This window comes from Dicentrarchus labrax, unplaced genomic scaffold, assembly GCF_905237075.1.
Source record: "Dicentrarchus labrax unplaced genomic scaffold, dlabrax2021, whole genome shotgun sequence".
NCBI classification, from domain to species: Eukaryota; Metazoa; Chordata; class Actinopteri; family Moronidae; genus Dicentrarchus; species Dicentrarchus labrax.
Window position 1 is genome coordinate 18,910,316 of NW_026136701.1, and position 26,516 is coordinate 18,936,831.

General features: G+C 39.5%; 3 protein-coding genes across 8 annotated transcripts in view; 1 reads left to right on the forward strand and 2 right to left on the reverse strand.

The window, feature by feature from the left end:
* Positions 1-296: 296 nt before the first annotated feature.
* Positions 297-13,169, reverse strand: nadkb (NAD kinase b). Of its 4 annotated transcripts, XM_051399333.1 has the most exons (13): positions 12,978-13,169; positions 11,297-11,590; positions 11,096-11,179; positions 10,422-10,551; positions 7,592-7,700; positions 6,707-6,792; positions 6,069-6,171; positions 5,696-5,883; positions 4,237-4,359; positions 3,100-3,199; positions 2,803-2,960; positions 2,023-2,105; positions 297-1,932 (listed from the first exon to the last, which is right to left on the reverse strand). In XM_051399333.1, the coding sequence occupies exons 2-13, from the start codon at positions 11,587-11,589 to the stop codon at positions 1,773-1,775; spliced, it is 1,617 nt and encodes a 538-aa protein (XP_051255293.1). In that variant the 5' UTR covers position 11,590; positions 12,978-13,169; the 3' UTR covers positions 297-1,772. The 4 variants fall into 4 exon arrangements, with proteins under 4 accessions (XP_051255293.1, XP_051255310.1, XP_051255302.1 ...); XM_051399350.1 differs by lacking the exon at positions 4,237-4,359 and having other exon boundaries at positions 12,978-13,168; XM_051399342.1 differs by lacking the exon at positions 12,978-13,169 and having other exon boundaries at positions 11,297-12,200.
* A 1,489-nt stretch (positions 13,170-14,658) lies between these two features.
* On the forward strand, positions 14,659-21,215 carry gpr160 (G protein-coupled receptor 160). 3 transcript variants are annotated; one of them, XM_051399452.1, is made up of 2 exons: positions 14,659-14,995; positions 18,389-21,215. In XM_051399452.1, exon 2 carries the CDS (start codon positions 18,446-18,448, stop codon positions 19,328-19,330), a length of 885 nt encoding a protein of 294 aa, XP_051255412.1. In that variant the 5' UTR covers positions 14,659-14,995; positions 18,389-18,445; the 3' UTR covers positions 19,331-21,215. The 3 variants fall into 3 exon arrangements, with proteins under 3 accessions (XP_051255412.1, XP_051255431.1, XP_051255422.1); XM_051399471.1 differs by lacking the exon at positions 14,659-14,995 and adding an exon at positions 17,937-18,025; XM_051399462.1 differs by lacking the exon at positions 14,659-14,995 and adding an exon at positions 17,967-18,082.
* skila (SKI-like proto-oncogene a) overlaps positions 21,109-26,516 on the reverse strand; it is a 36,736-nt gene continuing 31,328 nt past the window's right edge. The window contains exon 8 of the mRNA XM_051399278.1: positions 21,109-25,760. Coding sequence (XP_051255238.1) covers positions 25,494-25,760 — 267 coding nt within the window. The 3' untranslated portion in view covers positions 21,109-25,493. The remainder of the gene's footprint in view (positions 25,761-26,516) is intronic.

The following is a 26,516-nucleotide window of genomic DNA, read 5'->3' on the forward strand; positions in this document are numbered from 1 at the left end:
CACCACAGCTGATTTATCTTCCCTGCTCCGCCCTGCAGTCAGACTTCAGGTTGTAAACTCATCTGTAGTTAGACAGCAGCATTTCCAAAAGGTCCTGAAAGAATCCTAAAATGTTTATTGTAAAACTCTACATTTAAATAGGAGTAATACAGAACATTATACTGAGGTACTTACTGAAGAATTTGGTCATGTTTTATTGTAGAAGGTGGTGAAAAAATATTGTGTCTCAGTAATCTGGTGACATCCCACAAAATGTAATGAGTCAGAAAGTGTGCATTCACTCATCAGACATCAGATTAGACAATATTAGCCAGTGTTTTTATTTTAGCTCTGCTACAGACGGACAGTTTCACAGTTTAATGATCATAAAAACAACATGAAGTTTCTCCAACTGATTATTTTGTTCTACAACATGCAATCTGACTTGCAGAATTTAACTTGTGCAGAAAAGTAATGAATAAAATAAAAATGTGCAGAAAGTCAGATCTGGATTGGTTAATTGGCCCTTCCTAAGTCCCGCCCCTTTATGCTCTGTGCTCCAGTAACATCTGAACAAGCCTCAGTCAGAACCTCGGTCAACTTTCCCCTTTCCTGTATTTAAATACGCTCTCTCGTCTACCACAGTTAGAAGATTGTTAAAAGATAAAAGCAACATATACATATGTATACATTACATACATACATACATAATTCATTGTTTTTCTATTGCTTTTATTGTGGACTATTGTTTTTATGGATCATTCTGTTTGTTGTTTTTAACTGTGAAGCACTTTGAAACTGCTGTTTTGAAAAGTGCTATATAAAAAAAGTATATTATTAACTATTTATATCTATATCTATTTAAGAGAGACTCCAGTCTGCAGTTTACTAACAAACTACAGAATATTATATTTATTATCAGGCTTCATGATCAAAAAAGTTTTTTAAAAGGGTGATGTCGGACAAACTCTGTGTACGACGATTATTCGCAATAAAGTTTGAGGGCCCTGAAAATTACTGGAGTTCGCTGGGAGAAACAAAGCGGGAAGGAGTGAGGAGATGGTCTTGAAATATGGGAAAACCCGGAAAAAAAACAGGAGTTTTGGCAGGTATGACCCTAGTACAAAGTGTATATCCAAGAACAGGAAAGGAGACAGTTGACTGAGACTTGCGAAAAGGGGCGGGACTTAGGAAGGGTCAATATGTTTGTACAGAACAATTACATACAGTTGTCTTTGGTTGAATCAGTAGTAGAAATGAAGTTTTACGTCTTTTTAAGCTCCTATCTTGAAAATATATAAATATCACATAAATATGACATCAAATAAATGTATCCTAGAATCCTGTATGTACACATTTACAGTTACAGTCCTTAGTCTATTCGAGTAACGCCTGGACTGACACACTGATGATCACATTGAGGATTGAAGTCCAACAAAACACCCAGAGTATCATATATTGTAATAATTTAAGTAACTGCATGAGAAACATGCTTTCTCCCTATAAGCTAAAGAAAAAAGTGTTTTTACTGGAATGTTATGCTTACTCACATGTATGACTCAGTGTATAAAATACTGTATACACAGTATGCTCATTGTACATGCTATTAGGACTAATATAACACTACTTTGGCTGTAGACACGTGCTCTCGCTCTCCAAGTGTTTCTATAATAACCATGTTTGCAGGGTGACCTTGTGGTTGTCCCACAACAGTCCTGACTTCCACACTCACACTCACTCAGCTGCTGTGGAGAGCGTCGGCTCGGTGTCTTTAACGTAGGCCACACGCCGATTCAGTTTTCCGTGTCTGATGAGTCCGAGACATCCGCCAGCCGAGCCTGCCTCTTGCGCACGTTCCAGTGCAAACACTGAGCCAGGCTTTCAAACCAGTCGTACACCAGGTCATGGCAACAGATAGAAGGCACTGGGTAACAAGACGTAGTAATCTTGATACTGTTGGGAAAAAATCAGGAAGCAAATTAACCCTAAATTGAGGAAAAAGAAATGAAACGGCGGCTGATAATGACAGTTAATGAACTTTACCAGTCTCCATACTGGATCTCCTGTCTCTTCCTGCCATCAAACGACACCCAGGCAGTGTTCCTGGCATCAGGGGACAAGGTGATCTGTTTTAGGGGAGAAGAGGACAGACAGTCAAGCTACTCTTACAAGTCATAACAAGGCTAAGTCAAAGAGTTCTGCAAACATTTGACCTGATGATGGCTCGAGATAAAAAGCATCATTATGTTGTAACATTTCATAAAAATATTGGTTTCGAAATCATTTTGGTGTTCCTGCTTGGCGTGTAACAGGGTGAATGGTGCCTCTTGCACTATGTAACTTTGGTGTCTACACACCACCGACTATGTCAGTGATTTTGGTGAAACTGGATCGATGTTCCAAATGGGGCTGGACTTAGGAAGGGTCAATTGTGAAATATGGTCATCAATTCTTAAGTTATGGCCAAAGACATGTTTTGTGAGCTTTGACCACCAAAATCGTATCAGTTAATCTTGAAGTCCAAGCGGACGTTTGTGCCAAGTTTGAAGAAATTCCCCTGAGGCGTTCCCGAGATATCGCGTTGATACGAAGGGACAACTCAAAAACCGCCGGCACTGATGATTTATAATGAATGTGGCCTTCACAGTCACAAATCATTATCATCAATATCATTTGGGAAATGGGTGTTCACCCTTACAGTAGAGTTCAGACACTTGGAGAATCTTTGTCACTGTTCTGGCAGCTCGTGACGGCCTGATGCTTTACTAAGACACCATCTGTAAACAGTATGTGTGCAGCAGCCCCCCTCCCCTTCATTCTTACCATGAGCTCCACCCCAGCTGGGACGACGATTGGCCTGAAGGAGAGCGAGTGTGGGCAGATGGGGGTGACCATGATGGCGGGTACGTTGGGGTGGATCATGGAGGCTCCTGCAGCGGCGGCGTACGCTGTGCTGCCTGTAGGTGTGGACACAATTACACCTGGAGGACAGAGAGAGGGAGGACATTTATCAGATCTGCTCCAGTCGTATAGAGTTCTCCCCGACTGTGAGAAACTTTACTTTGTTTCAGTTAGAAAAGAAACAACAAAGTCAAGAGTGACATCACATGACGCCCTTACCGTCTCCCTGCACTGAGGTGATGAGCCGTCCATCGAGGTACAAGTCCACATTGGAGAGGTAGGAGGACGGACCTCGGTCCACCACCACCTCATTCAAAACCTGTACACAAACACACACACACACACACACACACACACACACACACACACACACACACACACACCAAAGTTAGAGGGCACTCAGAGAGCGAGTAACTCCACCAAGACAGCACAATCTTTCAATCTGAATCAGGATCAAATACATACAGATACAGATCTAGTCTCTGGAACCCTTTCTATTCTCCCATAGTTGTTTAAATTGATTCACATCATTTTAAACATTAAATAACTCCTCGTGTCCTTTATGAAACCATCTGCATTAGTCATGTTTCTCCACTCATTCATTCAGGTATTTCCTTTAATTTGTCACCCATCTGTAGATTGTTATATATTGGTGATTCTGAGAAAACCCAAATCCTCTTTAGAATTATTCAGGCTTTGAACAAGCAAAATCAGACTCAAGACCAACCATGACCCTTTAAATCAATGCTGTTATTATAGTGCCATCTACAGGCCAAATGATATGAATGTTTTAGTGTGTTTATGTTCATCTACATACTGTATATGTTAATTTGACCACCAATAAGTGGAATATGTTCCTGACCAAATATGACAAATATTTGCTAAGTGCTGGAATATGTTCATGTAGGAATACACTGAGACTGGAACCAGTAAAAGAATCTAAAAAGGACTGGAAATAATGTGTAAAGTGCTTTATAAACGGCCACATGGTGGCTCTATTCACAACAAAAACACATCAGTTAGTCCGGTCTGTTCAGAAATCTTAAACTACAACCTCTCTGGCAGAGATGATACAGGCAAAATAATTATTTATATCCCCATATATTGTGGAGCACAATAGGCCAGTCTTCAATGTCATTCCTTTTCACAAACAGTAAAATATTAAAGAAAATGTAATCGATGCATTCAGTACAGACAATAAATCAGCGCACAACAATCCCGGGTTACACCAGGAAACTACAGGCAGAGAAGAAATGCTGGTGTGCAGCCCAACGGCATACAAATCATGTTCCACACTTCAGTCAGTCACACAGAGCACTGCAGCACTGAGCAGTGATGTCTGGCAGATGTACTGACGTCAGCTGTGCACAGAGCAAACATCCCGCTGGATACAGCAGACGTGATGTAATGTGAGGTCAAACTCAGGTTCAGAGACCGCAACAATCCGTCACTGTCTTTGATTGATGAGACACAAAAACCCTGAAAGGAAAAAAACAAATCCTGAAAACCACATACTGCAGCTGTGTGTGTGTGTGTGTGTGTGTGTGTGTGTGTGTGTGTGTGTGTGTGTGTGTGTGCGTGTGCGTGTGTGTCTGCAGCAGTGAGGCATGTTGTTTAGTTACACAGTGTGTCAGACCGAGAGCGTCAGAGTTCATTAAATATCCATTCGGCGCAGACTGCACTGTTGACGCCAACGTCCCCATGGTAACTGGCTCTAAAAACTTCACAACATCCGACTCTCTCTGCCATATGCGCACAGGCAGCTTTATTATGACTGTCGCCATGGTAACCCAGCTCGCTCACTGAGCTGGACACATGAGCGGACGAAAAACGCACAAACACACCCAGGATGAAATGGAAACAAGGGACTGTACAACATTACTTTGCCAGTCACACGGCAGTTTTAGTGATGAACTGCACTGGTTGTGGTTGTTTTTAGTGATGGTAACAAACGTTTTACACTCAACCAACGATTCTGTGGCCTGTGCTGTGAAACTTTCAACCTCTGTAGCAGCAGTGCAATGTGCACATTTCCACTGCATCTGACGTCCAATAACAGACTCCAAAACAACAGCATGAGACGCAATATTCACACACAAGGAAACAACAACGAGTTATATTGTTTGCTTTTACTGTTGCGTGTGAAGAGACATGCGGAGGTGGATCTGCTGATCAATCTGCTGAGACGTAATCTCATTTTATTCTGTAACTGTGACAAGACATTCAGAAAATTAACATTAATTTATTTTGTGCACTCGCTGTGTTCTCTCTCTTTGTTCTCGCTTGTACTCTCATATAAACTCTCTTTATCTTGCTTTCTTTTCAATCTAGTCGAGAAGCTGACAAATTAACTTTGAGGATAATTAACTTTATTAGAAATGTCTGACCTTTCTTCTAATATTGACTTTAGTCCCACCCAAGCAGCAACCTACATGGCTGCGAAATGAAGCCAACAAGGAAATAACAAGTTTTCAGTAACCGGGCTTTATTCGGTCCGCCTCAGCTCCACCTCCTTGCCCATTTTTGGACTAGCTGGGAGCCGGCGGAGTCAGGACCACACTGAGCTTCACAACGGCTCTTCAGGATCCTACGGTTGACGTTGAAGTCCTATTTTTATATTTATTTATTGTTTAAATAAAGATTGCCACAAGTTGAACCAGCCGAGAGTTTCATCAGCAAACACCCCAATGATTTCTGGGCGAGCAGAAAGTTCTGCCTCAGAGCAGGGACTCCTCTGGCACCTGGCCATTGATCACCTCACCTAAGCTCATATACACCCATGTGGACACTTCTTCACGTGCCTCTTTGTCTTCACCTGTAGCTGCAGGGTGACCTTGCCAGCCTCGCTGTTTGTGTGTCCCTGAGGAGGAAGTCCGTTGTGTTCCTGCTGCTGCTGCTGCTGCTGCTGCGTCTCCTGGTCGTACGGCTGCTGGCCTGCTCTCTGAAGCATGTCCTTCACCACCTTCACCTTCAGACGACTGCGCAGAGTGATGGCTGCATTGCCTGGAAGCCCATATACAGACATGCATGCAAACATAAGCACAAACATTCAGATACTTATTGTACTGATACATGAAATTCTAACAACTAAAAGATTTATTTCTAAGGAGAGAGGGTGTTTGCATTCACATACAGACGACTACAACAGTAAATATTAGACCAGTGTTTCATATAATACTACAGTTTACCTTCAAACACTTTGGCTACTTCAGTCTTGTACGACTCAAACTTGAAGGGCGTCAGAAAACCCAGAGAACCGAGGTGAAACGCCATAACTGGAGGGACGCTGCCCTACAGAAAAGAAACATATTAAAATCAGGACAGCAGGAACCACATATAGTAACAAATATTGTACAGCTTATTATGAGAAATTATACAGTAAACTAAATATTCAGGATACAAGCTTCTTAACACACCGAGACTAATTTTAGAGTAACAGACAAAAATGTAGTTTTGATTTGATTTATTTTCCCAAAATAAGAAACAGCCACAGCTCTTTTATGTCATTTGTTTTGTTTGATCTTGAAATGCTGTTCAGCAATCTGACTGTGTGACATAAGGTGGGAACTTCAAAAGGCAAAATATTCAAATTAGTTTCACAGAATTTCCTGACTTTTCTTTGCAGTGATCACAATAAGGTTACAATGAGTCATTTAAAAATAGGAAATAGGTAAAAACAAGAAAGTTAATCTAGAGAAGGAAACCTTTGTAAAGATAAAATACAATACTACATCAGAACATCCAGGTTAATCACAGACTTTACAGTATTAGTAATTTCTCTTTAATTTAAGAGGATTAAAAACAGTGATAATAAAAGTGTGATTACCTGGAAGAGAGAGGAGGCGTAGAGCAGAGTCCCGTCTCCACCCAGACAGATGATCAGGTCTATGCAGTCAGAGATATCGTCATAACCTGCAAAACACATTGTTTTCATTTTAACAGCAGGAACTAAATCAAATATATTTTCATTCAGGAATGTAAGAACAAAGAGAGGGACACTTTTCATGTTTCTGAACATTTGGCCATCTTTGAAGGTTTCAGTCAGCGTATGTTGCCAGTAATCCACCCAACATCCAAAAAATAACAGTAAGAAGCTACAGGAACGGTTCTCGATAACAATGTCCTCTCTCCAGTAGTAACTATGTTAATAGCATTAAAATTAGCTTCATGTCCGTGGAAATAAGACTGAAACTGGACAAATATGGTTAACTAACAGACCAATGGACAACCAAACGTTTGGGTTAAATAGTTTCTAAAGTATTAATGTGATCTAAACTGAATTTTAGCAGCAGAAGTAGAAATTACCAGTTAGTTTTTTCAGGGTTTCCTTTTGTTTCTTTTATGAGACTCAGCTTTACTCAACTGAGGAGAGATACTGAACCTTTGGCAACAGTAGGTTCATCTTGACAGCTTTGTTACTGGTTATTTAGCTAATTAAGATTCTACACGTTTATAGTACTCTACAGTACAGTTGATGATGTTTAACCTACTCAATGCTAGAACCACTATTAAACACCACAACATTAAAATACCTTTTACAGCTGAAAGGTCTTCACTGTCACTTGAGTAAAACTTTTTTTTAAAGCACATTTTCCATCATAATATTATTTTTATTTCAGAAAAGGACATTATTAATTGTTTTAAACTTGTGAATCTGATGCAGTTAGCATTAAAGTGTGTGTCTTTATTGTGGGACACGCAGGACTCTCACCCTCTCTGAAGGTGCAGAGCTGATTGCGGATGGAGCCGAACGCCTCGTCCTTTGACAGCGTAGCATCGTCCGCTACCCTGCGCTCCACGTACACCATCATCTGCTTCTCCTGAGACGCAGAGACACGCTTTTAGTGACAGCATCCAAAACACACACAGACACACATCTCCGAAAAAGTACTCCATCTAAAATGAAGCTGAGCATGTGCCAAACACATGTAGGTTAATATGACGGCGTCTGTGTGGAATGCAAGTACAAGAGTTCTTGTTACACAAAGTGCGTCCTGTTTGGGAAACATGTGGCTGAAATGTGTCGTAACTGAAGGAGACCAGACTGTAATTTCACCTGCGTGTCTGCTTCATTTCCTGGATTCGGGACCACAAATGTTTCAGTGTGCAGTGAGCTCTGTTCTTTCATTTTTCTACAATATAGAGCTAGATAGCTAGATATTCTTAAATATAATCAAATGTTCTTGTATTGAGCAAAACAAATCCTGAAAACTAGCATAAAAATCTAGCCACTGAAAGACTGTAATGTGCCTTAAAACCAGAAAAATGCCAAAACGTTTAGGCAAGTTGTGTTTATTACAAGCAGATAAAACTCAGTTATTTAGGATAGACTTTAAAAAATAAGTATTTTGGTCACTTTACTGAGCTGAATTTAAGAATTTGTAATTTAAGATGAATAATTCTTTAAACAGCAAAATAAAACTAAGTGACTTTGTCTTAAATTAAGACAACAGATGTATTCTGTAAAAACTTAACAGCTGCTTCATCACACTGGGACTAGTTTCTCCTAAATTTAAAAGTGGTCTTACTCTTAAAATAAGGAAAATAATCTTGTTCCTCTGCAGGGATATGATACAAACCTTTGTTGTAACTTGTTACTGGTTAAATGTAGTTCAATATTAGCTGTAATATCTTATAAAAGACAAAATTATTTAAACTTAAAACAAGATTACTTTTCTAATACAAAACATGCCTGTGTAGATTATTTTTCTTTTTAGACAAAAAACAAGACTCATTTCCCAGAAACAAGGCTTTGTTACTTTGTAGATTATTATTACTGACCACACAACCAAGGGCCAGTGGAGTTTGTCTTTGCTACAGTATGTTATACACACAACCATATATCTCAGCAGGAACTTGGGTTTGTGTAACGGCCAAGGACAAAACTGTAACTGAAATCAATGAAACAGACAATCTAATCTAAACCAAACACTGGCTCTAAGATAAAGCTTTTAGGGAGTTCCACGGCCACCGCTGTGTCTTCTGCACTGAGATATTCAAATGCTTGTACTCTGCGACTTCAACACTATATGCCACTGGATCCTACACGCTGGTCCTTTAAAAATTATTATTGAGAAAACACAATTTTATTGCCTCAATTTGTCCATCCCAGAAAAAGAAAATTCTGCTGATATCTCGACAGAGAACTGAGTTTAATGCAGTAAAACAATATTAAGAGTGCAGCCAGTAGGGACTGAAGTCCAATTTGCAACTTATACTAGCGTGATATAGACGCCAGTGAACATGGACTTTTATTGTGAAATGTATACGTTTTTATAACATATCAGACACACATTATTGTTCCAAGCACACTATTTGTATTTATGTCTTAATATGTGTCTGGGCAGGATCACGGTCATACAAGTATGATGGAAAGCCCTTAGACACAATATGACCTAGAATAATTTATTTTTAGCACATTTTTGTCAGTACTTCCCAGCAGTATATAACAATAATAACTGATGATATAATTAACTAAATTATCATGACCTGGATAAGCAGCAGAAAATGGATGGATAGATTAACCAATTAAAAATGATTAATTCTGCTCAAAAGTGCATCTTGCACAACTGGTCAAATGTTACCGTTTAGTGCAGAGAGATTTTTAACACTTTCCCTCATGAAAGATTTCAGAGTGTCTCAAAATGAGAATTAGACCTATTTCTGAAGGTTTGGTCACATTTTCTACATTATTTATTGTGGAAGACAAAACCCGTTTATGGGACACACCACATGATAATACTTTACCTTATTCCATATGATTCATTAACATTTTTTAATGTATATTTACATTTATTTTTGCTTTTCTTTAATTGTTATTATCATAATTTAATCCAATTACATTTATATAATATTTTTTCCCCCTTTTTTATGTTGTGTGGCTGTCTGGGATGGAGGGAGTATTGTGTGTTTTTTTGTTTAAACTTAATAAAAAGTAAATTAATTAAATTAAGTCCAAACTGACACTTCCCCATTATGAGACAATGAGCTTCCTTTAGCAGTAGTGACAGCGTAGCTACAGGTCTGATGGTAAACAATTGACTATCACAACAATCCCGCTTTTAGTTTATAATGTCTCCCCACATCTGCAGTCGGATGCAAAAACATATTTATAACAAACATTACTGTCTAGAGTTCAGTAAGAGTTAAGACTTTTGTATAATTTAAGAGTTTTTAATAGAATCTAAAGCATATTAAAGGAAGTTAAAGGAAACTTTTAAAGTTGTGAAACCACAACTCCTGAGGACATTTCATTTCTCTCTAACTGAAACTTTGTGTACTGTATGTGAACACAACTCAGATTTATATGATAAAAAAAATTAAGGATTGGGTCAATTATAAAGTGGAAATTGGAAATGATGTGTCATAAGTAAAGTGTAAATAACCAAAATCAAGAGCGTCTCAAGACATCTGAATGAATCTGAATCCGTTTTCTGCATTGTTTCAGACACCAAGGTCTGCCTCCTCAATCACAAACATCCATCCATCTGATAAATCATACCTCACAAACGTATAATGTATGAAATCCTGTGATCATTTACCTCCACTAGAAACCTGCAGAGCTCTTTGAAAGGCTCGACGAGGCTCTCATCTCTGATTTTCCTGATGACGAGCACGTTGACAGGAGGTTTGTTCCAGGTGAGCCGCTGGCTGGCTGGGTCCTGAATGTGCCTGGGACATGGAAACAAACACACAAACACACACACACACACACACACACACACACACACACACACCATCAGTGCCTGTCAATAATATGTCACAGAAGCAGGACATTATGTATAATATCTCGTTACCCTAAAACCATGTCTTACATCCTAATAAAGAAGAAATATACGCTGTTTATTTAACAGTTACTGTCATTCATTAACTGTTACGACACGTTGATGAAACACCTGAAGGACTGAGGTCCAAATTCCAAACATCAGAATATAAAAAAACATTCTATCCCCTCTTTACCGTTTGTCTCTGTCCTCCTTTGCGCGGCGGATAGCAGGCATTTTGTCGAAAATGTTGTGTGTCTGTGTGTGTGTGTGTTTTCTGATCAAATCCACTCTTAAGACCAGGTGACAATAAGCATCTGCCGTCTGCTCTGTTAGCCATCCCGTTTCATGTAACATCCAATCACAGCATTCTCATTTTATCTTATCTCAGACGTCCCCAGCAAACAGTTTGTACACACAAAGTTCGATTCAATCAGCACCCTCATGCTTACATGACTGAAGTTGGGTTGGGAAGAATACAGGCTTTGGGTCCGAAGTGAGTGGCTGGATACGGTCCATGTAGAAAGTGGGCTCTCCTGTGAGGAGGGGGAAAAAACAAGAGGAGAACAAGTCAAGACCCTATCACCTCATGTCCGTGGCAACAGAGTTGTGCCAGTGGCACGGCGGACCAGCTGGCAACCTGCAGTGCAAACCTCTTAGGAGAGCTTTCCGCTGTGTCGCTCGCCGAGCCAGAGGGCTCCAAGTGCTCGTGTTGGCCTGGCAACCTCCGCCGCTCGACCTCCCACAGCAGCTGTTCGTGACCATCCCCCCACCGTTGCGACCTCGTCCCCTTCCGCCGTCTCCTTGGTGACTTGGACGGGTGCTCCCTGTGCTTGGAGGGCCTGGCTGACTCTGACAGCTGACCAGAGGGGGCCGAGGGTCGCGCCATGCCTCTGTCTGGCACTGCCAGCGGCCCCGGGGATGGACTGGTCTCTGGATTCTCCATTCTGCAGGGAAGTAACACAGAAACATCTGCTGAAGATATTTTTACAATTTGAAGAAATGAGATGATTCTGTGAATGACAGAAAATACTCGAGTAGAGCTGAAAGTAGCTGAGTAGCTGGTTGAAATCTAATTAAGTGCCAACTATGTATGCATATGATCCCTGATTAACTGTTTTGAGTCATTTCATTCATTCATTCATTTTGCGGTAGCAGCTTCTCAAATCTAAGGATTTTGCTGCTTTTCTCTGTCTTATATTTTTGGATTTTGACCAGTTGGACAGAAAACAAGCAATTTAAAAACATCATCTAAAGAAGACCATCTGCAGGCCCAGGACCCGCACTGACACTGACTCTTTATACCCCCACCCTCTACACGTTATAATAACGTTACCTTGCACATTGCAAATACTCTTTATACTTAATCTTGTGCACATTTAAAATAACGCTTGTATTGTACATATTAGCCTTTTATATATTATTGTCAATTATGCTGCTTGACTTGCAGTAGTTGCTTTCATATTTATTTATATATTTTTTCTCATACCATGTTATTTGTTATGCACCGACACACACAGGCAAACTCCATAATATGTGAAAACTTGGTAATAAACCTGATTCTGATCTGACCTTACATTGTCTCTCTTTTATATCATTTTGTAGACAAAAGTATCAACAAATTAATCAACCTTGGTTAACCCACAATGAATATAACCACCAGCTGCATCTGTAAACTTGTAAACTAACCTATTTTTTAGTGTTATTAATTTAAAAAAAAGAAGAAATACAGCCATTTTACACTTTAAATAAATAGATAAATACTTTCATCTTTGAGTTTCCTCAGGTTTTAAGACTGGATGCTACATGTACATCTATCTTGTCTTTGGAAAATGTTTACTAGTAAATGTTTCACCTAACTTAGTTTTTAAAAAAATCGATTTATTAATCACTAATGTCGTTAGTTTCAGTCCTGCAGCCAACAGACAATATTGATCGGCTACAAAACAGTCAAACATTAACGTTATCTCCTGTTAGCTACCTTAATGGTCTCCTTTAGGGGACCGTATATAAAATAAACCCATTATCTACAATGTTATTTACAGCATTGACATTATATTCACAACAGAATAAAGTAAAATTAATAGTTTCTCTCTTGTATTATTTAGCGGTGACCTCGGCCCCCGGGAATTAGTGAAATAATTAACAATGTTTATGTCTTTATACACCGAGACGTACTCGTCCATTAGCGGCTAACGGACACTAAAACAACGGACGTTGAGTTCAACTGACGGCCGTCAACCGTTGGTCCGCTGACAGCGAACGTTACCTAGCGATGAGCTAAACTAACGGAGCTAACTAACCGTTGAACGTCTGAACGGAACGAAGCCTTACTGTGTCAGAAAGAAGCGAACAGGCTCATGTCGCTGCTACTTCATCGGGGATTGAGTGTGTTTATAAAACCGGCAAAAACCAAACCGTGTATTTTACAGACAGACAGCGCTGTTAAAGAAAAAAACACACAAAAAAAATGTTACAAAACAGTGCGATAGTATTGGGAGAGAGGGGGGTGGGGGAGAGAGGGGGAAGTGATGTTTCCAACCGACCGTTCAGGGACATCACTGCGGGCTGTAGTCTGCGCAGGACGGGCGTTCAGTGTGAGGAACAGCGCCCTGTCTGGTGATACCGGAGCACAACAACAACGAGTGAAAATACATGGAAATTATTTTACTATGTATTTGTTTAATTATAATCAGTTTATAAACAGACTGAACAAAAAGGCTGCAATGACTTTTTTTTGTGAACATACCAATATAAAAAAAAAGCCATTAGGCTGGTGTGGTCTACACAGCAAAATGATTTATAAAATAATTAATGATTTTAAATATGGGGGATTAATTATCTATAAAAATGTAACTCATGATGGTTTAAAATCTTAATCAAAAAATAAAATAAATCTTCCACCTAACCATATTGAACTTGTACAACTCATTATATGTATTGTGTGTTTACAGGAATACAAGCGGACAGAGATTGATAGTAACACAGTAATTAAACAGGTAATTAGTGAACTCTGGAGGCTGGATAACACTCAGCACCTCCCATGGTATATTCTGGACTCCTGAACAGCTCTTTATAGACCTCCAGCTCCTTTGGACTCCCTAGTTTATGGGCACTTTGTATGTGTTTTCATATGCACTCTTAATTTTTAATTTAAAAAAAGTTACCAAATAGTGTAGTGGTGCTTGGAGAGTTTTTAAGCGGCCCATCCAGCAAAGGATAAACCCTCTTTTAGTTAACCTAAACAGTAATAATATAAAATAGTATTTGCACATTGTCACTTAATTTCCGCTGCTTGACTTCAAGGAGTAAGGATCATTATATTGTGCCTTCGCCATCCTAGGGGAGGAAATTCACCTTGCAGAACAGTGCTGAATGATGCAGAGGGTTTAAATGTGGATATACACAATGGAAACTGAATATACCCCGTATGTCTGCGTATACCATGCACTACACCACTGGAGTTACTGATTATACTAATTAAGTTCCATTCAAGTGTAAGTTTCAGAAAGCCCTAATTAGAATCATCTATTCATGTCTATTTCATGTCAAAATGGCTGCTGTGAAACTAATATATAAATAAATAAATATAATACAGTTATGGTACATTATATTACATAAAATCTTTAGCATCACAGTTTTACAGTATGTTAATTTATTTGAATTCACTATGTAAACAGATTAGATCAGTGGTGGAAGAAGCACAAACAGTAAACAACAATAAGTACAAGGGACTTACAACTGTAAAATAGTTTTAGCTTTATACTTTTCTTTCCCTATGGTCGGACCCAAAGTGTTCTAAATGAAGACATTATAGAACTAATAATATAATAAATGAAGATAATATATGAAGATAAAAGAATCCAATATATATGTTTAAATATATTTTAGGGCTTTTTTTTATGTCACAGCAGAGCCAGTTATGTGATTGGCTCATGGTTCAAACCATTCACAGTCACATGACTGGCTCTGCTTTGTTAATCTCGATTTAAGTTTAATCAAACAAAAGAGCGCAGTGAGCTGGTTCTCTATATATAGTCGGAAACCAAACCTTGTTTGCATCCTGGTTCATGTTACAGACACGTTCTCTGCTGCTGTAAGAGGTCTTACATGAAGGGAAACTTTGTGGATTGCATGTATGTATAAACATCACTCAATCCTTTTTTAAAGTTTAATTTAATAATAAATCAACTTCCTCGTTCAGAGTTCATACACGTTTCCTAACAGGATTCCTTTCCTCCAACGACGCCTTCTAAACAATCGCTGTGCTGGTCTAAGATATGACACAGGAAAGGAAACAGAGACAGAAAGTACAGTGCTGCATTTAACATCAGCTGACTGCTTTCACACAGGTAATGAATCCTAAATGTAACGGTGTCTGTGCATGTGTTTGTTTTAAATATGTGAGTGTTGTCTTATATCTAGGGGTGAAATGTAAAATGACTTTGCAGCACTGACGTATATTCTCAATTCAAAAATGTAATTAAAATAGTGAAAAGTACATAATTAATGGCTATATTTTGTATTTCATGCTCAGTTTTCATATAATGCCAATTTAACACAGTTAAATGCGACTTTCCCTGAGTAAATATTTGGTCAGTGTCAACTTTGAATTATGCCCAGGTAGCTCTACTCTCTCTACTGTTTGCTGTTACCTGTGAATTAATAACCTTAAATTAAAAGCAGCAGAAGTGTAGTGCAGCAACACGCCCACATAAACCAGACAGGTGACAGATTTAACAAGAAGGTAACGGAGCTACAAAGTTCTGATAAAGTAAATAAGTCATAACTTTTATAATAATTAATATAATTGTATAATTAAAATAAATAAATAGTCCTAGGTTTCTGCCTTTTAACAGGCAGTTTTTCCTTGCCCTTGTCGCCAAGTGCTTGCTCATGGTGGTACTGTTGGGTCTCTGTAAATAATGTTATAAGGAGTTATCTTATAACTAGACCTGCTCTATTTGAAAAGTGTCCTGAGATAACTTCTGTTATGAATTGGCGCTATACAAATAAAATTGAATTGAATTGAATTATAACATATATTATTAGCCTAACCCCACTCTGCTCTACAGGCTCAATCGATTAAACTATTTATCCTTAAATTCTACATGTACAGTTTAGATTTTACCTCACATTTCATATAGTGTATATATCTTCATCATAGTCTATATTTTCTATAATATTTTATAATATTCTTATTTTTGTGATTCTTTATTGTACTTTAATACTACATTCCCCAATGTTGCTGTGTCTAACTTAACACATAAAAATGTTCAGCCACAAATAAACATAACCTCTAACATATAATACGTCTGTCCACAGCTCAACAAATAAAACCTGGTGGTGGTTTTCTTTCTAGTTTTTAGATTTAGAGTTTATATACTTTTTATATAAGACCTTTAACTCAAAGTGTGGCCCTTAAATCATCATGTAATTAATCTTTAAACATGACATAGACTTCATCTTCAGCAATAAATCCTTCCTTTAATGTTCAAACTGTTTTAGAGATTCAACAGTACGATCAGTCTGGAGGATTTACTTTCTAATATTTAATTGATTTATTTAGTTGTTAATATAATTGGGGTGGTCAAAATATTAGAAACACCTCTAATCAAATTAAGTTTATTTATAAAGTACATTTAAAACAAGGCAAATCAATAAAAAAAAGGCTCATAACACCAATTAATGACAATAAAAGACTATATATAACTATATATAAATATAAGGTCATAACAAATATGTGCACAAATGTTAAAAACAGAACAAGACTTGTAAGAACAATATAAATAAAAGATTAAAACACTAAAACCCACTAAGAAAAATCAAAAGCCATAGAAAACATCCAACAGAAACTGAGCGTTACAACCTTTATTCAACTGCATTAGTTTAATTAACTGGAGTCTTTGTGTTATATGTTTACAAAGTGAGTTACAGACACAAGAACAAATAAAACAATAAACAACAAAAACATGTGTAATATGAAACTGTGAGAGGGTTTGTGCTCTTGAATCCAGGCTTTACAAAGAAGTTGCCCACACAATGATTAAAAAAAAAAAAAAAGGTTATTCAGGTACAAAAATAATAAATTTATTTATTGTAAAAGATGACACATCGTGAAAATGGTCAATTGTTTGTGCACATGGAATAAACTGATTCAGGGAACACATTTTATTTTTATTTTTAATCATTGCTTTGACAGAATAAGCAGATTGAGAGCTCGTTCTTCACCTTGGAAACAAAACTTATAACTCAGTGGATCTTGTCGTGAGATTGTTTTGCCGACTGCTGTTTCCAAGGTGAAGAGTGAACTTTCAATCTCAACTTTTGAGCCAACGTGGATTAAAAAAACTCCTCAGTGAAAGTACTCAGATTGTGTGGACATGTGCGACGCAAACTTCCCACATTTACCCCTCAGAACCTGAGCCCCTTTGATTAGGTTACACTACAAACAGTCTGAATTTATGCATTGCAACCGTTTGAAAAAGCTGCAGTGAAATCAGGCATTTTAGGCTGCAACAATCCCCCCCCCCCTTAAAAAAAAGAAAAAAAAGTCTGGAGGGACACATCTGCTGCGAGCGTTGACTTGAAAAAGGGTTTAAAAAAAGAAAGGACGAGCCTGGTTGCTATGGGACATTGTTTCTATGCAGACACAGAAAATGTTTAAATAAAGCATGAGCAGTAGATTTTATTTTAGGTCAGTTAGTCAGTGAGTTTTTTGTTTTTTGTTCATTTTTATTACCAAACAGTTTACAGAAACTGGTGGAGATGAAATGAGCTTGGTTTAGAAGTTCAGATTCTCCACTGAAGTTCAGAAAAAAGGTGACGTCATGAACTGTGTATCAATCAGAATTAAAATCTGATGACAGTTGTTTGCTAATGTTCCCTGTACTGTCAGTCAGATCTGATCAAACCACAGGTATATTGTCCTGATGAGTCAGGGTTCAACTCTAAATTCATTCATGTGAAAAGGGTCACTCTAGGGAGCGTTTTAGTGTCTTTCAGCTTGTAACTTTACTGTTTTGGCTCTCAAAGGACCAGTGTGTAGGATTTAGTAACATCAAGGAGTAAAATTGCAGATTATAAGTAACTGAACACTGCTCGTGTCTGTACTTGACGACCTGGGTGTGAGAACGGGCTGTGAAGTGTTGATGGAAACTGCGGTGGCTATGAAACTTGTGAGAAACGGCCTATTAACAGTCACAGTTTGGTTTGTGATGACACAAAAAATACCCATGAATATATATTCTATTTCCGACAATATATCCTCCTAAATGTTACACACTGGACCCTTAAAGCTGCATTTTCAGACACATCAGGCAGCCACGGTCCACTACCAGTGCAGCACCAAAAGGGAGAAGAGAACCAGATGTTTCCATTTGGTATAGACCAAAAACAGCTTAAAAAGAGAGAGCGAATGTTAGACCTATATTTATCAGGTGGACAGAACTTTTGCCAACAAATTTACCATAGCACAGTTTATTGTTTATTTTGTCATGAATATTTACTGGTAAAGGTCCAGTGTGTAACATTTAGCAGGATCTATTGGCATAAATGGAATATAATATTAATAGGTATTGTTTTCATTAGTGTATAATCAGCTGAAAATAAGAATTGTTGGGGACCGCCATGCACTAGAGGCCACAAAATCCTACACACCGGTCCTTTAGGATTTGAAATTAAGTTGTATTTTTTTGTAGCTTTTAAAAGGTTTAATTTAAAAATGCTGTTTCCCCCCACTGCAGCAGCAGATGCTCCATAATGACCCCGGTGCACGTCTTCTTAAAAACTGACTGCACGCCATGAATATCTCCCTCCTCTCCATCCTGCTCGGTCTGGGAGGAAAGTGTCTGCTCAACTGGACCCTCGTGTTTCTCCAAAGAAACCACATCTGCAAAAGCCTCCTGGGAGTTTTCAGTGTTTCCCTCGCCGTGGTCGACACGGCCCTGACCATCTCTGTCACCGCCCTTCACATCCACACTGAATACGTCTTCCTCCTGGGCTTGCAGCTGACCAGGTACCATGTATGTTTGTTGGTTCAAATCCTCGGACAAGTCTACAACTCTATGCAGTGGCCTGTTGTAGTCTTAGCTGGTGTGGACCATTTCTGTACGGTCGCTCAGAGGTTGCAACCCACCACCGGCAGGTTCAGATGGTTAGTCTGCGTATTAATGTGGTCCCTCACTGCTCTCTACGTCTTCCTGCTGTCTGGCTTCTATCCTGTCTTGGAGGATGTGTCTCACAACCAGATTCACCACTGCTGGGTCTTCCACACCTCTCAGATCCAGCAGGTTTCCATGTTGCTCCTCCTGGCTCTGAGCTGTGCAGGGTTGCATGCTGGGTGCAGCACGCGATTATCAAAAGATCCTCCGCCACAACAAACAACAGACCCCAGTAGAACTCACTCCAGAAGAAGTGTCGTTTACCAGACCGTGCATATATTTCTGAACACATGGGCCCCTTTCCTGTTTTTTCTGGTCGTGTTCCTCCTGCTACCTGTGGGAATACCTGCGTACCTGGGTCTGAACACTGCCTGGCTCTGCTTCCTCAACAGCCTTCTGATAGCAGTCGTTTTATGTGTGGTCTGTCCAGCCTCGCAGCTAGCGAAGGGCTTGGCAGCAGTTCCTCCCGACAGCTTCTGTGAGTGGAGATTTAAATTTAGCTCGGCTGCAGAGGACAGAACATGACTGCACCAAACAGGACATGAGTTAGAAGAAGTGGAGTCAGCTGCTGAGACCTGAATGTCTCATAATTTGTATTTCCAGATAAAAATTTGATCAATGGCAATGTGGAGGGAAATGTATCAACAGTTAATTTATGGCTTAATTATGCCACCATCATTTTAAAATGTTTTATATTCAGTTTAACATTTTTGCCTTGATTCAAGACCACGATTGCATGGTATGGAGTATGAACAAATATATAATATAATCACAGCAGAGTGAGGGTACTAGCAGGAATCAAGTACAACATGAACAACAGTTAAATATTCTTCAAGAAGGAACCTAATTTAAAAATAACTAACCTGACTTTAACAACACAATTAATTGAAACAGAACATTTTAGAACAGAAAACTCCTTTTTTATTTATTCTATGTATTTTGAAAGCAAACGTTAGAATATTAACATGCTAAACGAAGATGGTGAACATTATAAACATTAATGAAAATCACTTTCGGGTTATTGACAGGTGATGTCTGAAAAAAGGAAGGTTGTTTAGTCAAGAGAAACATTTTATCTGCCAAACAAAAGCATGTTTACATCTCCGGTGTGAGTAAGTTAGAATGCTTTACATTAGCATTTAACTCGTACAACCTCAGAGGCTGCAGACTCTGGATCCAGATAATGTGTTTATGCTGGCCAGTGAAATTAAGTAAGACAAGCTTTATGCAGCCGTGCTAGAGAATGAAATGACTACTCTAAAATAAAAAGTACAAGGCTCTAGAGATGCCTCTTTTTTTTTTTAACTCACTCACTATAAAGGTCCAGTGTGTAGGATTTAGTGGTATCTAGTTGCAGATTATAACTCACTCGTTTCACCCACCCTTTCCATCTGCGAGGGAGAAACTACAGCGGATGCAAAACTTGCCAAAAATGTGAAGAACCCTATCTAGAGCCAGTGTTTGGTTTGTCTCTTCTACTGCAGCAACATGGTAGTTCAACATGGAGGACTCCACGGAGGGCGACCTATGAATATTACATTCAATTTCTGTCAATGGATCCTCCTACATGTTACACACTGGCCTTTTAAAGTGTGTGTGTACACCACTGGCTTCAGTGTGTTGATATTGTGGTTGACTTTAAATAAATCAGCTGAAGTTAAAACCACATCAGCACCTCAGAGGACATACATACCAAAAACCAGCTGTATTTTATTGGGGTGTTGCTGCTGATTGTAAAGAAGATGATTACAGTGTATGTAAAATGTAAAGCCACGTACTGTCCAACAGTGGAGGGAGAGGTTATATAGGTCTGTTTGATGGAAGGCATAACAGCCAAACTCCTACTGAGGACTGATGTTTTCAACAATAAGTCATATTACAGTTACCGCTACTGATTAAAAACACAACTTCTATATAATCCCAACAGAGGGGAGAAGGTCAACTATGTACTTTGTATGTGATGGGAGACAACAGATGTATACAGATGTGATGAAGAAGTGATTGCATATGGATTTAAATAAGGTTGTGTGCCTCTATATGTCTGTGATACCTCTTTGAGCTGAACTTCATTATGATAGACTGATGCTTACACTTGATGACTTTTGTACAATGTTTATATGTTGATTTTATATGTTTGCACATGGAAATAAAGAAAAAAATATAAATAAATAAAACACATCAGCAGCTCTGATAACTTTAAATTAGTATATTGTGCTAATGTGTGAATCCTTCGTCAATTAAGAAGTTATGAAGACAAAAATCAGCTTCACCAGCGAATAAGAAAGGCAAAGGACAACAGCGGGTTTGACACTACAGAACTTTACTTGAATTTGATCCAAGTTCATTGTCTATACAGGGTATATTTACAAGATTTGAAATCAGGAGAGGGCAAAAACAGAAAAAAAACAAACACTAGATACAACTGAGGTATTAGCTAAAAGCATTTACAGGTATGTAATTTACTAGTAAATATCAATGATAAACAGTTAGAGATGCAGTGTCTTCTGCTTAAAAAACATCTTTTTATATCACAACATGAGGTAGGAGAACAGTGTCTCGATTCATGCAAGAACAAAAGTCTCATCACACTGTAGTATTGGCAACGTAGTATGCAATGGTCATACACAGACACTGTGTTTCATGTTTCAGAACAGCATTGGGGGGGGAGGGGGGAGGCGGGAAAGGGGGTTTCTTTTTAGCCAAGCCATGAATATTTTTTCATCTATAACAGGATGTGTATAAATTAAAACATGGTGTACCTCTTAGTAACCAGTGATCTGTGTGATCAATCACCAACGCAGCCCCACTACCTACTTCTCCCACATGGGCGTAGAATAATTACTGGTTGAAAGTTAAACATCCAACTACAAAGCACACCACCTGCAACAGTATTAAAAGGTCAACTAGGACTTTGTTTATTTTTCTCATTACGTAGCCCAGAGGCAATGGGTATGTAAATCCTGTATTCAAATGTGTTCACATGGTAAAAGCCGTGCTCCTTTCACCTTGTTTCAGACAGTTGGGCAAACTTCACACCTGTAAAAATTCTGTACAAAGCATATCCAAATTCTCATAACACTGCAAAATGCAAAAAGGCCCAGCACACCGTGTTACAAGGGATTTTATCTCCCCTTTCATTTACATTTAGTCCTTTTCATTATGGTGTACAATTAAAGAAGTTAAACAACGCCCCCTTGTGTATAAAATGCAAATTACACAAAGTAAAAATCAGATAACTGATTATCTGCTATCGTGATGAATTTAAAAGGATTTTCTTAGATTTTTTTGTTCTGCTGAAGAGGTAATTAAGTCAATAAAAACTAATACTGATTATCTTTTTGAGTGATGTTAATCCATTCAGACGAGGATATATGATCAGAATCAGAAAACATAACTACACACCCAGAGCTACATGAGCAAGTTTTTCTCTTTCCCTTTTCAAAGCTGCTGTGCTTCAGTCAGACGTGGGAGGCCAACAAACACTCTTTCTCTCACATTCTACCACACACACACACACACACACACACACACACACACTCGCACACACACACACACACACACAAATTTCCAAATCAAATACATTTTATGTTCTTCATAATCTGACTTTATATTTAGCCAACCTCTAAACCAATAGTGATATAAAACTTGCACATGTTCAATGTTCATGCATATGAGCCATCTCAATAGTTTGTGCATTATGTGGGGGGGGGGGTCGAACATCTTTTTCTTTTCTTTTTTCTTTTTAAAACAATGAATAGATTGATAGAGTGGCCCGGTGACACAAAAAAACATAAAAGGGGCAGCAAAACATGCAAAAAAAAACAATTTTTTGTTTGTTTTCTTTTTTTCCAAAATGCATTTTCTTCAACAAATGTTTCGTTTTTTCAATTTAGCTCAAAGGGGGGAAAGGGGGGTTTTAACAAAGAGGAAAAAAGCTCATTACATTACACGTTAAACAGTCCGTCAAGATGAAATCCACAAAAGAACAAATGCATCAGTTCAGAAAAGGGGGTAAAGTGTGTAACAAAGTATTATTTTCCTATTTTGCCTTTGTCCTGCATCATGTCTCAGTAAACCATGCGTTTCACTCCCCCACATCCACTCGACAAAAGTCAAGTTCTGATATCTGCCAAGATCACTTTTTAAAAAAAAACAACCTCCGAAGCCTTTAGTTCTGGTCCAATTTATATAACCTTTTGAAGATTTTTCATATAAGAACAGTTAATATATTAATGACTACTATATTTACAAAGTGAATATAAATCTTTAGTTAATACGTTAAATATTTTCTTTCATAATTTCAATAAAGGTTTAAATGGAACAACAGTAGAGTGTACATTTGCGGCATGGGTTTGATTTTACTGGTCTGCACCTGCACCTGCTTTCATGACTTATCAACAAACCACAACTGTACTCTGCCCGGTCTTTAAGGTCTGTTATTGTAAAGGGAAGCTGTGTAAGAAAATCTGCATCGAACAGGATGGAGCACAGTGGAATGTCTATCAATTTGCATTTATAGCAGATGCATAAAAAAAGCTCAGAGTTTAGCTGAGGCCGATCCCCTTCTCTTTTTAAACAATTATTTACACACACGCACACTCACTTACAGGGATCTCCTTAGTGGCAATAAAAAGCGCTTTTGCCTGGCAACTGACACAATAAAAGTCCTCTCTTCCTTCTCTAGCTGGACGTCTGCTCGCTCTCCTGGGCATCTACAAAACACTGCCCACCCCCAGCTGATCTGGCACTGGAGATGGATGGACGGGTATGTGTGAGTGAGTGACGGCCGTTTTTTTGTGGGAGAGGAGGGAGGGAGGGAGGTTGTTGAGGGATTGGGGGATCCTGTACAGTCTCACCCGAGGAGTGGGCAGAGGCCCCCAGACAACAACAGCTGCCCCCATTCTGACGGCACAAAACAAAAAGGGCTCCCCTCTGTACCTCCGGCGTCTGGGCCACCCAGCCTGCCGCAGGGAAGAGTGCACCAGTCCCCCGAGCGCTCCCCTCAATCCTCGCCTCCCTTCTCTTCCTCTTCCTGCCCGGCGCTGTTTGTTCAGCCAGGCAGAATAACGTGAAGCAGGGGCCAGACCCGAGGCCCGTAACCACCCTGGACTAACTGCTTTCACCTGCGACCCACATTCTTAGACGACGCTCTGACAAACAGGGTGGGGATAAAACCGTCTGCTGACAATGAAGTCAAATGATACAAAAAAAAAAAAAAAAGCCCAGAAAACAGGGACAGACTGGGGCTTTGATCATCTGCTGGGAACGCTGGGGCCATTGTTCTGCCTGAATGCCTGGACTGCACTGACACACTCGAGTGTGTGCGGGCATGCAAGGGTGTCGTATGGTAACACAGTACAGCTACCGCACATGTGAGACTCTGCCTTTCTTCTTTCTTAGAAAAGCTACACCGGCTCAGCCAGCCCCCGTGTCCAGACACATTCCTTTCCCAGGGGATTCTGGGGGAGGAGAGCACGTTAAGTGCATAACACCGCTCGTGAGCTTCTTCATGCCAAGCCTGAAAACAGCACAGTGTTTTCCTGTCTAGCCCCAAAGTGGGTGTTAAAAAGAGTTTTCAAGCAGAGGGCAATGGCGCTAGCGTGCAGCGGTGGAAGGGGGGGTTGGAGGAGACGCTGGGCAGCTGGCGGATCAACCGCAGACTGTTTGGTCTGCGACAGGAGAGTCCAGGTGCTGCCCAGCAGAGTGAAGAGGGGACAGCTAGTCTGTGTTAGGAGCAGCTGGGGTCCAGGCCAGACGATTTAGCTACCTTGTGTGTGTGTGTGTGTGTGGGGGGGGGGGTGGGGGGTGTCACAGTCAAAACACTCATTTCAAGCTCAGCGTCACTATTGGCATATTTTCATGAGGGTTTTTAAACAACATCTGTCTTTTTTTTGTACAGTAAAGGTCTTTCTCCTCCATATAGATTTGTTGTTTTTAAACATGTTGATACACTTTTATTTCTGTATTTTATAAAGGAGCCAAAAAAAAAAAAACAACAAAAATAAAACCATTAAGAAGTCCATGCAGTTTCCTGCAGTCGCTGGTACTTGAGCGTTTGGGCTTTACGTACAGAAAGACAGAGTAGGGGGAGGGGCACGCAACCAGGCGCCATTATGTGTCCGTGGGCACCAGTTGCTGTGCCAGGTAGTAGCATGAAGTGACGTCCGTGGAGCTGAGACGAGTCTGTGTGTCTGAGCTGAAGTCTGAAATCTCCAAGTCATTAGCTCCAAAATCCAGAGAGAGCGAGGAGGGAGATGGGAGAGGAGGGTGACAATCGTGGTGAGAAAAAAAAAAAAAACAATAGTGATGGTTGAGTTGGTCTCTATTTGACCCAAACTCCGGTCTGTGAAGCAGTTGCTAGTTCAGTAAAAATTATAAATTAAATCAAAACATACATGCCCAAAAAAATCTTTAAATACTGTTTAAAGAGAGGAGAGGGGAGTAAAAGAAAGAGTAATAAAAACACAACATAACATTTTTCTTTTAAGTGATGTTAAATTACAAAAACAAAAGTCAGTCCTACACTGAAATAAAAAGGGAGGGAGGGGCGAGAGATGCACAACTTAAAAAGAGCCTGAGGAGATGTGAAGCTCCTTTCTGCTTCAGGCTGATTTGTTTGTATCTGTAGAGTTGGCGGGTGATTGGGAGAGGAATGAGGGAGGGAGGGAGGCGCCTGGAGGGGTGGTAGTTACTTATGGCCAGCCGCTGGGGCCTCTGAGAAAGAGGAAGAGGAGGAGGAGGAGGAGAGCGGGGAGTGGGCGTTAGGGAGTCCGGTGGAAGGGGTAGGAGGAGGAGAGGGGCTGCCTCCCATCGTGCCAGACTGGGCCATCTGCTGCTTGAGCTGGGTGATTGTGCGCTCCAGCTTTTCCCGTGCCTCCCGCTCCCTGCGCAGCTCCTCCTGCAGCTCCTGCCGGTCCGCCTCCGCCTGCTCCAGCCTCTGACGCAGCTCCGACAACTGGGGAATCGAGAGAGAGAGAGAGAGAGAGAGAGAGAGAGAGAGACAGACGTGAGGTCAACTTGTGCCTACAGCAGATCAGAAGACATTTAGTCGAACGCATTATCTCATTTAACAACAGTCCGTCATAAGTGCTGGTGTGTGGACGTATTAAAAGATTCTGTGATGACTAGGAATGATTCAGCATTGCACAACACAAAAGTCCATTAAGATTTCCACAGATTGGATTGTGGCTCTCAGAAGTTGCGTAACTCTGGAAAAGATAACTTAGTCACTAAGGAATAAGATAATTAGGAGATGAAAATAAGATAAAATAAACTATATGGAGAATCTCCCATCTTTCATGAATGATTGTCTTTTTTCACCGCACTAGTGCAATAAAAGAAAGAAAACATTCTTTTGTGGTTAAATTTGTCTTTTTTTCCCTCTGTATTGTTTTACTTTTAGCACTGTCTGTTCATTTATTTTGCCGACGTCTATAGTTTGCATTTTTGTGTCGTCAGCGTGTGCTTATGTGGTTTGTAAACTATTTGAAAAAACGAAATAAAATTCAGAGATAATTTTCTCTTCCTATTAGAAACTGAAAACACGCAGTGATATATACACACAAAATAGACCCTTAACATAAACAAATAGCAGCTGAAAAGAAGTTAGCTAGTATCATAATACTATAGTAGGCTATCTACTGCTCTTGTGACTGCAAACAAAACCAAATTATCCAGTCAAAAATATTTTGTCCCGATCGTAAACCGCATT